This window comes from Myotis daubentonii, chromosome 12 (genome assembly GCF_963259705.1).
Source record: "Myotis daubentonii chromosome 12, mMyoDau2.1, whole genome shotgun sequence".
Taxonomy (NCBI): Eukaryota; Metazoa; Chordata; class Mammalia; order Chiroptera; family Vespertilionidae; genus Myotis; species Myotis daubentonii.
The window spans coordinates 80,075,838-80,088,519 of record NC_081851.1 but is presented as its reverse complement, the minus strand read 5'-3'; the positions used below and the strand labels follow the sequence as shown (position 1 = coordinate 80,088,519).

The following is a 12,682-nucleotide window of genomic DNA, read 5'->3' as shown; positions in this document are numbered from 1 at the left end:
AGATTCAACGTATAAGGGAAATCATATGGCACTTGGCTAGGTCCATCCATGTTATTGAAATGGTAAGATTCCATTCTTTTTTGTTGCTGTGTAATATCCCATTGTACGTAAGTACCACTTCTCTATCCACTCACCTACTGATGGGCACCGAGGTTGCTTCCATGTCTTGGCTGTTGCAGATAATGCTGCAATGAACATAGGGTGCATATACCTTTTCTTTGGATAAATGCCCAGCAGTGGAATGACTTAGTCTGTGGCACCTCCATACTGCTTTCCACCGGGCTGTGCCGCACGCACTCCCACCAGCAGAGCACGAGGGCTCCCTTTTCTCCACATCCTCGCCTACCATGCTGTTTGTTGGTTTATGAGGGCGGCGGTTCTGACAGGTGTGAGGCGGCACCTCGCTGTTGTGGTTCTCGGCAGTTCTCTGGCGACTGGTGCTGTTGAGCATCTTTTCACGTGTCTCTTGGCATCGGTGTGTCCTCGTCGGTGAGCGTCTCTTCAGATACTCAGCCCGTCTTTATGAAATGCCGATAAAGGATGACGAGTCACTTTCCTAAAGCTTGCTGACCCTAGGTGGTCAGCATCGAAGACATTAAATTCAAATACGAATTTACTGAGCTGGGGGAGGAGGGTGGATGGAGGTGGAAGAGGGTGTAGGGGGGATAAATGGGGATTTAAAAAGTAAAATAAGGAAAACGTGTGTAGTTTACCTTTTGTTTTAAAGAAGAATTTGCTGAGCAGGAATCCTGCGAGCCAGGGGCCTGGGTGTGGGACCTCGGGGCTGGGTGAGGTCAGCCCTGATCTGTGCACAATCAGCCGGTGACCAGCCTCCTATCAAACACCACCGCGCCTCTCCGAGCGCAGACTGCAGACCGCTCTGGGCGCAGCCAAATGTGGACTAATCTGTGCTCACTCACCTGGGCCCCTGGCTTCTTGGAAGAAACAGAATGTTCTGGAACACGGTGGTGGTCTTAAAAAAAAGGGAAGGTTGTTGTTTTGTTTTCTCATTTTGCAAGTAGATCAAACCAGCACAGAGCGTCACGGGTACTTGGCTTCAGTGAGCCTGTGAGTGGCTCTCACGGCCGGAAGCCTCTGGAAGCTTCCAGCGCGTCTGACCGACTGCGTGGATGTAGGAGGTGTTGGCTCCGTGTGGCTCTTCGCTGTGCTCCTCTGGTCACCCGTCCACGGGCCTGTCACCCCCAGGAATGGACACACACACACCCCCCTTGGGAGGCTTTGGCACCCCAGCACCCACTGGGTGAAGTTCTGGACGGACTCACTTTAAACAAGTTTCAACCACCAAACCCAGAGCAGACAGTGGCGTTGTGTTCACTGAGAAACACTCAAACCTTAAAGAATTTGTGTGCGTCTATTTGAGCCAAACTGTCCACAGTCGCCAGGAAGCAGGTTTCACCTTGTTTTATAAATTACAGTCGAGGAGATTTAAGTCGGTTCCATGAAATGCATGGGTGTAGATTCCGGAGAACCTCGGGGAGTGGGTGAAGCGTGAATGATAGACGCTTCTTTTACCTTGGGTGGGTGCCCGATCGTGCACAGTCAACCACTAACTCAGTAACAATGAGGGCCTTTGTGCTTGAAGGGTGGGGAAGAAGGAAAATTACTTGGTTTTTGCAAAGGCATGTTCATCAGCCATGTTATCTTAGATACAAAACAGGCCTAGTGAAGGTGAGGATTACCCTTACGGGGAAAATACTGCCTTAGGACCTGACTCCCCACCAGAAACTGCTTTTAGTTAAAAAAGAAAAAAAAAAGTTTTCCTCTCAGACCCCCTTCGTGGTGACTCTAAGCCTCTGAGTTTGCAAGGCCGCCACGCAGGCCTCCCCGGAGCTGGTCAGGTCAGCACGTGGCCCCTTTCGCCCACGTGGGCTCATATTCTAGTGGGAATGGCCTTGACCTGCGGGTGGGACCTGCAGGGAACGTGACCAGAACGTGTGCCATTAAATCTACTTAGAGCAGCGGTTCTCAACCTGTGGGTGGCGACCCCTTTGGAGGTCAAAGGACCCTTTCACAGGGGTCGCCTAAGACCATCGGAAAACACATATATAATTACATATTGTTTTTGTGATGAATCACTACGCTTTAATTATGTTCAATTTGTAACAATGAAAATCCATCCTGCATATCAGATATTTACATGACGATTCATAACAGTAGCAACATGACAGTGATGAAGTAGCAACGAAAATAACTTTATGGTTGGGGGTCACCACCACATGAGGAACTGTATTAAAGGGCCGCGTCATCAGGAAGGTTGAGAACCACTGACTTAGAGTCAGGGCCCACAGAGCAGCTCCATTCAGTGCACGGCTGTGCTGTCTCGGCCACATTCACGAACGTGAGAGAGAAGGCGGAGTTCAGCGCCCCGTGCTGGTCAAGTAGGCTTTCCCCCCCTGTAACTCGGGAGTTTACTGTATACACAATATGTCCAGCACGGCCAGTGCTCAGTACATCGCCACTGAATTGAATCAATAGGAGTGCACATGTTAGCTCCTTTTTAAAAATATATATATTTTTTCATTGATTTCAGAGAGGAAGGGAGAGGGAGAGAGAAACATCAATGATGAGAATCACTAATCGTCTGCCTCCTGCACGTCCCCCACTGGCGATCGAGCCTGCAGCCCAGGCCTGTGCCCTGGCCCGGAATCGAGCCCAGGCCCCCTCAGTCCGCAGGCCGATGCTCTGTGCACTGAGCCAAACCAGCTAGGGCGACTCCTTGCCTAATTGTTCATGATGGAGTAGTACAGGCACCGTCTAAGGGGGCCCCTCATAGGCGGTCACTGCAGGTAACTCCCCCAGCCGCTGATGGAGGAATTTTGGGACCATGTTGGTCCACTCCAGGGACAACCGATGAACAAAACACTCGAGACGGCAGATGCTGGTCACCACTGAGGAGAAAGACAGCTACACAACTTCCGTGTCCGCCCGGCGAGGTGAGCTGCCCCTGCCATGGCCACCTGGCCCAGCCCGAACCCACCTTCATGTTTATTTCTGTCCTTCTTACAGTAGCCAACCCTCTTACGGTTAGAAAACTTATCTTTGAAGTGTTATTAAACATTAGTGGGGGGTGGGGGGCCCACTGGGTCACAGAAAACCCACGGAGCTGTAACCAGCAATTACTTAAAAACCAAAAATATCTGCCTCTGTCCTGTGCATGTGCCTTCGAAGCTCTATTACGATGTGAGAGCCCCTCCGAGCTGAGCAAGGAGAATGTCATTTCCTTCCCATCTTGGGGAGCCTGATGTGGACTCACTGCAGGTGAGTTTGTTCAGTTAATTTTATCTGAGAATTGAATGAGCCCCACGTAGAGCTTTCTTCATGTCTTGGCAAATCAATCATTAATGACTAAGCCTAAAGGAGATATTTTTAAAATGCCTTTTATCTTTTACCAAAAAAACAAAACAAAAACAAAAAAGTAAATAGATGGCTTTCTAATCATGCGGCCTTGTGGGGGGAAATTCAAGCTTTAGAAGCATCGCGTAGGGTGCCCTGCGGGGAGCCGAGGTGTCCTGTCAGCAGTGTTCTCTCTCCCTTTCTTTGTCCCTCTCTCCCTCCATCCACCCACCCACCCATCTATCCATCTATCTGTCTATCCATCCAAATTCCAGCATCCAGTCACCCACTCACCCACCCATCCGTCCACTCATCCATCCACTCACCCACCCATCCGTCCACTCATCCATCCACTCACCCATCCATCCGTCCATCCATCCACCCACCCACCCACCCACCTACTCACCCACCCATCCATCCATCCACCCATCATCCACTCACCCATCCACCCATACACTCATCCATCCATCCATCCATCCACCCACCCATCTATTCATCCACCCACCCACCCATCTATCCATCTATCTGTCTATCCATCCATAATCCACCATCCATCCACCCATCCATCCATCCATCCATCCATCCACCCATCCACCTACCCATTCATCCACTCACCCACCCATCTGTCCATCCATCCACCCACCCACCCACCTACTCACCCACCCATCCATCCACCCACCCATCCATCCACTCACCCATCCACTCATCCATCCATCCTTCCATTCACCCACCCACCCACCCATCTACCCATCCACTTACAAACATTTTTGACTGCTAATATTTGCCAGGCTTTTCTTGGACAGAACAAGAAACAAAACTGACACATCTTGGAGGCTTCCAGCTGCCGTGTCAGCCAGAAGCCTGTCCTCTCCCGATCACTCCCTGCTCTCCCCCCCCCCCCCCCGATTGTCCTCCTCGTCATGTCAGACGGTCAGGCACCTGATCCCGGGTTCCCAAGGCTCGTGCCCGGGACCCTAAGGGGAGGCATATCGCCTGCGAGGAAGTGACTGGGATGCCTGCATCCTGAGTACACGGCACCTTCCGTAAACCCAGGGAGACCCGGCCTCATGTTCACACCCGTCCAGCGCCGAGCCTGGCCCTGAAGAGGCCTTCAGTGAGCATGTGTGGAACCCAAGACTAACTCTACCTTTCTGAGCCGTGGGAAACATTTCAACTGGATTGTGTTCTAAATTAGGCCTTTGTTTTAGACTCTTAACTGTCATCACAAAGCCCCAAACTGCCTAGAAAGAGAACATACATTCTCTCAAACTGAAATTTGCTCAAATCAACATTAAATGTACACTTTTTGTTCTGTTTTGTTTCCCTGGGGCCTTTGTCCCATGTCAACTCGGACACACACGTCCAGAGAGAAGTTCCCGTCAGCACAGGTGTTTCCAATCCCAGGGCCGCACGGACCCAGCGCGGCCGGGGCAGGGGAGGGTGGGGGGGGTGAGGGGGGGGTGGGGGGGTGGGGGGGTGGGGGGGGTGGGGGAGGGTGGGGGGGTGGGGGGGTGGGGGAGGGTGGGGGGGTGGGGGCCGGGCCTTGTGGGGAACCAGCTGTCAGGCCCCGACTGGAAGCTGTGCTATTTGCTCTGAAGGTTGAGAAAAGGCGTGTGACTGGGCTTTCACACACACCTGAGGGCAACCTGGGCTTTCAGAAGCGCACGCCTGGGCCTGTCACAGATGGGACAGCAGACGATCCTGGTGTGAGCTCCCCCAAAAGCCAACGCATTCTCTTTATTTCCGTTTCCAACGGCGCTTTCTTTTCAATCTTCCAGCTCGTCCTTGAGACGTGGTCAGACAGCACAGGCGTCTCGGGAAAGTCCTCTGGGGCTTCGCTCCTGGCTCACCAAACGCTGATGCTCAGCACAGGACACAGGAGCGAGGCCCTCAGGTCCGGAACGAGCCTGGAGCGCAGAGCCCGCCTGGCATCGCTAGCATCATCCCTCGGCAATTCACCTTCCGGAAAGGCAGTTTGCTTTGGTCCGACCCCCAGGTGGTGCCGAGGTGAGTTGCCTGAATCTTTATCAGCGAGTGAGCCCTGGCTGGTGTGGCTCAGTGGATAGAGCCTCAGTGTGTGGACGGAAGGGCCCCGGGTTCGATTCCAGTCAAGGGCACTACCTCGGTTGCAGGCTCAATCCCTAGTGGGGGGTGAGCAGGAGGCAGCTGATCAATGATTCTCATCTTTGATTCTCTCCCTCTCCCTTCCTCTCTGAAATCAATTTTTAAAAAAAGAGGCAGCAAATGAATGTGCAGAGTTGGGGCCGGGGCCCCATTATTCCAGTGCTTTCTGCGGCTTCTGCTGATGTTCTGAACCCTCTCGTGAGCGTGCGACCGGCTCGAGGGCCCAGTGGACCGCAGAGGGCGGTCACGGGCCAGCAGTCACAGGACATCCTGCTGCCGCAGGCGGGGCCACCTGACCACGGACCCGTGTCCCGTGTGCAGGGCATGCTCACAGGGGTGCCACGTGTGTGGTCGGAGGCTGCGTGTGTGCCTGGCTGTGGGCACTTGTCCTGAAGCAACAAGCTACTTACATCAACGCAGTCACATCACAGCTCTGATGCCACGATGTCCTCGTGGGTCACAGGTGGGAAGCTCCACGTGGTCCCAGAACCGACACGACGGGGGGTCGTGGGCTGTCACTCACCCTGGCTCAGCGAAGGGGCGGTGGCAGGCCAGCGGGCGGGGCTCAGGGCTGCAGGGGAGGAGTGGGGTGCTGAGGTGACATGTGCTACTTCCCGCCTCACTCCCCTCTGCAGACTGGCCCTGGGATGGTCGTCAGACCACGAGTTCCTTGTTTTATTATTGTTTTTAAAGCAAATATTTTTAAAAATGTATGTTTATTGATTTCAGAGAGAAAAGAAGAGGGAGAGAGATAAAAACATCCATGATGAGAGAGACCCATGGATCGGCTGCCTCCTGCACGCCCCACACTGGGGATGGAGCCTGCAACCTGGGCATGTGCCCTGACCAGGAATTGAACCGTGACCTCCTGGTTCATAGGTCATCCTGGTTAAGTTAACGCTCAACCACTGAGCCACCCTGGCCGGGCTTAAGTTGAGTTTTGATAGGAAAGCCTTTGGGTAACATTCCCAGCATCTAACTCAAGTCAAGAAGGGACTCCTGGTGCCTGGTCCCTTCTCCACCCCACCTTCCCCTCCCCTCGTGGAGTCTGGTAGCGAGATCTCCAGGACAGAGGCCTGGCTGGGACCTGGGTCCCTGCCCTCCCTCCCTGCCTCCCTGGGGGCCTGCCTGAGGGTGGTGACGCAATCCCAAGGCCCAGAACCTGGCCCTCCCCCCACCCTCCCACCCCCCCCATCCCTGGCCCTGCTGGGCACCTGGCTCTCTCCTCCCAAACCTCAGTATTGTCATTTCTAACCCAAACTCCCACCAGGGTGACCGGTCCCCAGGGGCCCCAGCTCCGCACAGAGGGCAGGATGTCCCTCCATCACAGACACACTCCGTGTCCGCACCTGGGACCACACATTCCCGTGACCAGAGCTGGCCCATTAAAAGGTCCAATTACAGAAAAAAATCCAAGTTTTGATTCCGGCTGGTTTTTCACTGTTTATCAACAGCACAAGTGTAACCCCGCCAGGCGGGTGGGGCAGCCCCCTCCAAGCTCGCTGTCCCCTGCGGTGGGACCTTTTCAATGCTGATGGTGACAGTGTTATGCTGCCCAGCCTGTGGCTGAGATTGGGGCTGCCCAGCCTGTGGCTGAGATTGGGGGGCTGCCCAGCCTGTGGCTGAGATTGGGGGGCTGCCCAGCCTGTGGCTGAGATTGGGGCTGCCCAGCCTGTGGCTGAGATTGGGGGGCTGCCCAGCCTGTGGCTGAGATTGGGGAGCTGCCCAGCCTGTGGCTGAGATTGGGGGGCTGCCCAGCCTGTGGCTGAGATAGGGGCTGCCCAGCCTGTGGCTGAGATTGGGGGGCTGCCCAGCCTGTGGCTGAGATTGGAGCTGCCCAGTCTGTGGCTGAGATTGGGGGACTGCCCACCGTGTGGTCCGAGATTGGGGCTGCCCAGCCTGTGGCTGAGATTGGGGGACTGCCCAGCCTGTGGCTGAGATTGGGGGGCTGCCCAGCCTGTGGCTGAGATTGGGGGACTGCCCAGCCTGTGGCTGAGATTGGGGGGCTGCCCAGCCTGTGGTCCGAGATTGGGGGACTGCCCAGCCTGTGGCTGAGATTGGAGCTGCCCAGTCTGTGGCTGAGATTGGGGGACTGCCCACCGTGTGGTCCGAGATTGGGGCTGCCCAGCCTGTGGCTGAGATTGGGGCTGCCCAGCCTGTGGCTGAGATTGGGGGACTGCCCAGCCTGTGGCTGAGATTGGGGGGCTGCCCAGCCTGTGGTCCGAGATTGGGGGACTGCCCAGCCTGTGGTCCGAGATTGGGGCTGCCCAGCCTGTGGCTGAGATTGGGGGGCTGCCCAGCCTGTGGCTGAGATTGGGGGGCTGCCCAGCCTGTGGCTGAGATTGGGGGGCTGCCCAGCCTGTGGCTGAGATTGGAGCTGCCCAGTCTGTGGCTGAGATTGGGGGACTGCCCACCGTGTGGTCCGAGATTGGGGCTGCCCAGCCTGTGGCTGAGATTGGGGGACTGCCCAGCCTGTGGCTGAGATTGGGGGGCTGCCCAGCCTGTGGCTGAGATTGGGGGACTGCCCAGCCTGTGGCTGAGATTGGGGGGCTGCCCAGCCTGTGGTCCGAGATTGGGGGACTGCCCAGCCTGTGGCTGAGATTGGAGCTGCCCAGTCTGTGGCTGAGATTGGGGGACTGCCCACCGTGTGGTCCGAGATTGGGGCTGCCCAGCCTGTGGCTGAGATTGGGGCTGCCCAGCCTGTGGCTGAGATTGGGGGACTGCCCAGCCTGTGGCTGAGATTGGGGGGCTGCCCAGCCTGTGGTCCGAGATTGGGGGACTGCCCAGCCTGTGGTCCGAGATTGGGGCTGCCCAGCCTGTGGCTGAGATTGGGGGACTGCCCAGCCTGTGGCTGAGATTGGGGGGCTGCCCAGCCTGTGGTTGAGATTGGGGGCCTCTGTGACCTGTTGTAGAATTTCACCTCACCTCTCCCTCTGGGAGGCAGCCTCCTTATGCTCCACTGACTCCTGACAAGAGAGGGGACGAGAGGAGGTGGAAGCGCTTTCCCAGGAAACCTGAGATGAGATGGGAATGGGGCAGACAGCCTTCCCGGCACACGTCACCCCAGGGAGAGGGGACGAGGCTGGGACACTGAGTAGGGAACAGCCAGCTTTGCGGGTCCCGGGGCAGCCCCGTCAGCTGGCCGAGCCCTCGTGTCCGTTAGCGGCAGCTCAGGAAAGCGAGGCAGGAAGGCCAGGTGTGTGGTCGGCTCAGCTGCTTTCTTCCTCAGCGTGTCTTCTTTTCCTTTCTCCTGGAGCGTGGCCAGAGGCTCCGCCTTTCGGCCCATAGACGCCTGGCACGGACACCGGCCGGACTCTGGTCGCCCAGGGACGGGCCACTCAGCGCGGCCACTTGAGCGGGCGCCGGAGCGCAGAGCCAGCTTATAGGGGAGCAGCCAGGCCCCGGAGCAGACGCGGCTGAGGTTCGTGGCTCAGACCAGCTGCGGCCACGGGAGCTCCGGTCCTCACGCTCACCTCCGGGCTCAGAAGAGGAGAGAAGGTCAGCCTGTAAGACGTGCTGCTTCCATTTGCTGGGAGAAATGCACCATGGGAACGTGTGCGGGAGCCCAGGGGGGCTGTGATGTGGGCCATAGGGCGACTCTGGGGAGGTCTCCATGACCTCCGACCTCTGCTCGGTGCCGGTCAGTTAACTCCAGACCAGACGCATCCCATCCAGGAAGCCCGGATGAGGGAGATGCGGTGTGGGGCACAGAAACGATGGGTGTGGGTCTGCTTTGTGATTCTGAGATCATTTCAGGAGCAGGAGAGAGAAAGCTGCGAAATCCCTGTGCCTTTAGGGTTTATCATGGCTGAGGTCCTATAGTCGTTTTTTGTACATAGAGGTGTTACGGGAAGCAGAGTTATTTTATTCCCGGATTTCCTCCCGGTAACTTCGCACGATTGGACGTCAGCATGAAACAAGGGCCCGTGTCGCTGAGCTGCTCGCTGACTGCAGCTGCCATCGGCCAGGTTCCTTCTCGGGTCACGAGGACCCTGCGGCGGCTCAGCCTGCGGGGGGGCGGCCCTCCCGCTCAGGGCGGGACTCGGGTCCTCCGCTGCCCACGCCAGCCTCTGGGAACCTGCCGCCGTGTGGGGACAGGAAGGGTCAGCGACAGAGGGCCTGCCTACAAGTTGCCCCAAAAGGCAGGCCCTGGGGACCCAGCCCTGAGCGTGCGTCTCTTCATTTGGTTGTAGAATGGGCGCGCCGGCCGCCCTGGGCGTCACGCTGGCCGTGGCCTGCAGCCTCCTGTTCTTCCCGGTCCGGAAGGGCCAGGCCCTCGGGGGTAAGTGACAGACGGGTGGGGTCTGAGGACCGGCAAAGGCCCGCCCTCGATTCCAGAGCAGAGGGCGCTGGGGCTCAGAGGCAGGTGGGAGGCCCGCGGTTCTCTCCCTTCCCAGAAAAAGAAGAGCCATTCATGAGTTTCACAGAATTAGCACAGCTCCTTCTGGAAAAGAACCGATTTTCCCAGGCGTGCTCGGCAGACGGCCATGTACCTGCTCAGGTACTTGGAGCAGGAGAGCGCTTGGGAGCACCTGCTTGCTCCTTTGCCGGAAAGTCCCCTCCGTTAAGTGACTTATGTGGTGCCCTCCGGGAATCAGGGTGTTGCATCACCAGACCTGGTAGGAAAGCAGAAAGTCCTGCGGATGAAAGAAAATAAGATGCAGGTGATGGACAGCAGGAAGCAGAGGCGTGGCCAGCAGCGAGAGGCGTGGCCTGCAGAGGGGAGGCGTGGCCTGCAGAGGAGAGGCGTGGCCAGCAGGGAGAGGCGTGGCCTGCAGAGGGGAGGTGTGGCCTGAAAAGGGGAGGCATGACCTGCAGGGAGAGGCGTGGCCAACAGGGAGAGGCGTGGCCTGCAGAGGAGAGGCGTGGCCTGCAGAGGGGAGGCGTGGCCTGCAGAGAGGAGGCGTGGCCTGAAGAGGGGAGGCGTGGCCTGCAGACGGGAGACGTGGCCTGAAGAGGGGAGGCGTGGCCTACAGAGGGGAGGCGTGGCCTGCAGAGGAGAGGCGTGGCCAGCAGGGAGAGGCGTGGCCTGCAGAGGGAAGAAGCAGGAAGCAGCCTTTGTTTAAAAAGGAAAAAGTTGACAAATTCATTCCAGTTCCTTGGACTTCGTATCCTTTACTTGGAGCCTCGCATTTTAACCTGGAAATGGATTTGCCACATTGTGGGCCGTGTGCACCGGACTCCCAACCAACAGATGCTCATTTCTCGCAGCTCTGGAGGCTGAAGTCCAGTCCAGGCGCCGTGGATCTGGGGTCACAGTGGAGGCCCCGGGGTCTCTGCTGTCAGGGCCTGGACCCTGTTCGTGAGGCCCCACCTCCTGCCGCCCTCAAACGGAAGGTCAGCCGTGAATTTGGACGACAAACACAGACCATGGCGCTTCCTGGCCATCCCAAGGACTGAAAGATAAAACAAAGTGGGCGTCTTTTCACTGGAAACCGCGGGCACATTGGAGTGGTTTACCTTTAGTTAAAAGCATAGGCTAAGCCTTGGCCAGTTTGGCTCAGTGGATAGAGCATCGGCCTGTGGACCGCGGGGTCCCGGGTTCGATTCTGGTCAAGGGCACAGGCCTTGATTGCAGACTCCTCCCAGCCAGGGCCCTGGTGGGAGCTCGTGCAGGAGGCACCGAATCGATGTGTTTCTCTCACATTCATATTTCTTTCTTTCCCTCTCTCTTCCACTCTCTCTAAAAACCAATTGAAAAATATCCTCTGATGAGGATTTAAAAAAAAAAAAAGCACAAGTTAAAAGAGGCAAATATTACCATGAGTTTTCTATATTGCTGGTTCAGGTAACAAAAATATTCAGAAAAGGCTGTAGAGAATCGTGGCGGCCGGGGCCAGTGAGAAAAAGGCACACCCACCGCACCCACCTGAGGCCAGAGCAGTGGGCCCCGTCCTGGTGCCCGGGCACCGGCGCTCTGCCCGCGACGCGCTGCCACAGGTTAAGGTGGGAAGACGGGCAGGGGCCCAAGCTGCACCACGGAGAGGCTGACAGGACGCGGTGCTGGCCGTTCGTGCTGCGCTGAGGGTGGCACTGGTTCCACAGGGAAGTCCAAGGACTCGCACGCGCTCAGCATTTTGGAGGAGAGCCGGCGCCTGGAGGACGCGGCCACCCACAGCACGAGGGAGAGGTACGTCCGCGCCCACGAAGGGGACCGGCCGTGCCTGGTCCTGTGACACCTTCACCTGTTTCATCTCACAACCACCTCCAAACTGGCCCAGAGTCTCCGTTTTGCAAATTCAGAACCGGAGCTCACGTGGACTAATGCACTTACCACCGTCTGTGGAGGCAGCCGGAGGAAGCACTATTCAGTCTCCCAGTCTTTCTCTAGCAAAACAGAGCCAAGCACAGCCATCGCCCCGACCGATCCTGGCAGGGGGGTGGGGGAGGGGGGGAGTGAGATGACCGATCCCGGCCTGGGGGCGGGGGAGGGGGGAGTGGAGGTCCTGACGGGTGGGCGGTTTCTCTCCCAAGAATTAGGCACCAGCTGTGGAGACAGGGCTACGGCTGCTGGGATAGAGCCGAAGTTCACCAGGGCTGTGGGACTAAATCTGCCCATGTTCTCTCTCTTTTTTAAAAATTTGTTCAGAGAGGAAGGGCGAGGGAGAGAGCGATAGAAACATCAGTGATGAGAGAGAATCATGGATCGGCTGCCTCTACACTGGGATCGAGCCACAGCCTGGGCATGTGCCCCAACCAGGAATGGAACCGTGACCTCCCCTTCATAGATCGCTGCTCCTGGGAACACCAGCTGGGCAAGAAGCAGTAGATTTTATATCTCCCCTTTGTGCTGTAGAAACCTCAAGAAAAGAGACATCATTTCTCCATCTCGGCTCCTGTCTTTTCCCAAACTCCCTGAACCAACAAGCCGAGCTTTTTCCCGAGCGGCAGAGCTCATGGAGACGTCCGTGTGGGCAACGAGCAGAAGGGTGAACCTGAGGCAGTCACAGCCTCCAACAGGTGAGCGAGCGCTCGGAGGGGTCCCGGTCCCCCCGGGAGTGCCCGCCAGGAGTACCCCTTCTTCAGGGGCCGGGCGGGGCCCCAGGAAGGCATGACTCCTACTCACACGCAGGACTAACCCAGCAGTTGGTAAAACATGATCTTCTGTTTTTGTTCGTCTGAGGATGAACTGTTTCTCTCCTATTCAAATTGGATTTGGAGAACCAGCTCGAAATTAATTTGTGAACAAACAGCAATAGAATTG

At 57.0% G+C, this 12,682-nt stretch overlaps 1 protein-coding gene across 1 annotated transcript in view; it reads left to right on the top strand.

Annotated features, from left to right (window-relative positions):
- Window positions 1–12,682, top strand: part of TPO (thyroid peroxidase) — a 48,214-nt gene that overhangs the window by 21,026 nt on the left and 14,506 nt on the right. The window contains exons 6-11 of the mRNA XM_059660640.1: window positions 3–62; window positions 5,133–5,361; window positions 8,735–8,976; window positions 9,672–9,760; window positions 11,524–11,608; window positions 12,275–12,438. Of these exons, the coding sequence (XP_059516623.1) occupies window positions 9,673–9,760; window positions 11,524–11,608; window positions 12,275–12,438 (337 nt within the window). The 5' untranslated portion in view covers window positions 3–62; window positions 5,133–5,361; window positions 8,735–8,976; window position 9,672. The remainder of the gene's footprint in view (window positions 1–2; window positions 63–5,132; window positions 5,362–8,734; window positions 8,977–9,671; window positions 9,761–11,523; window positions 11,609–12,274; window positions 12,439–12,682) is intronic.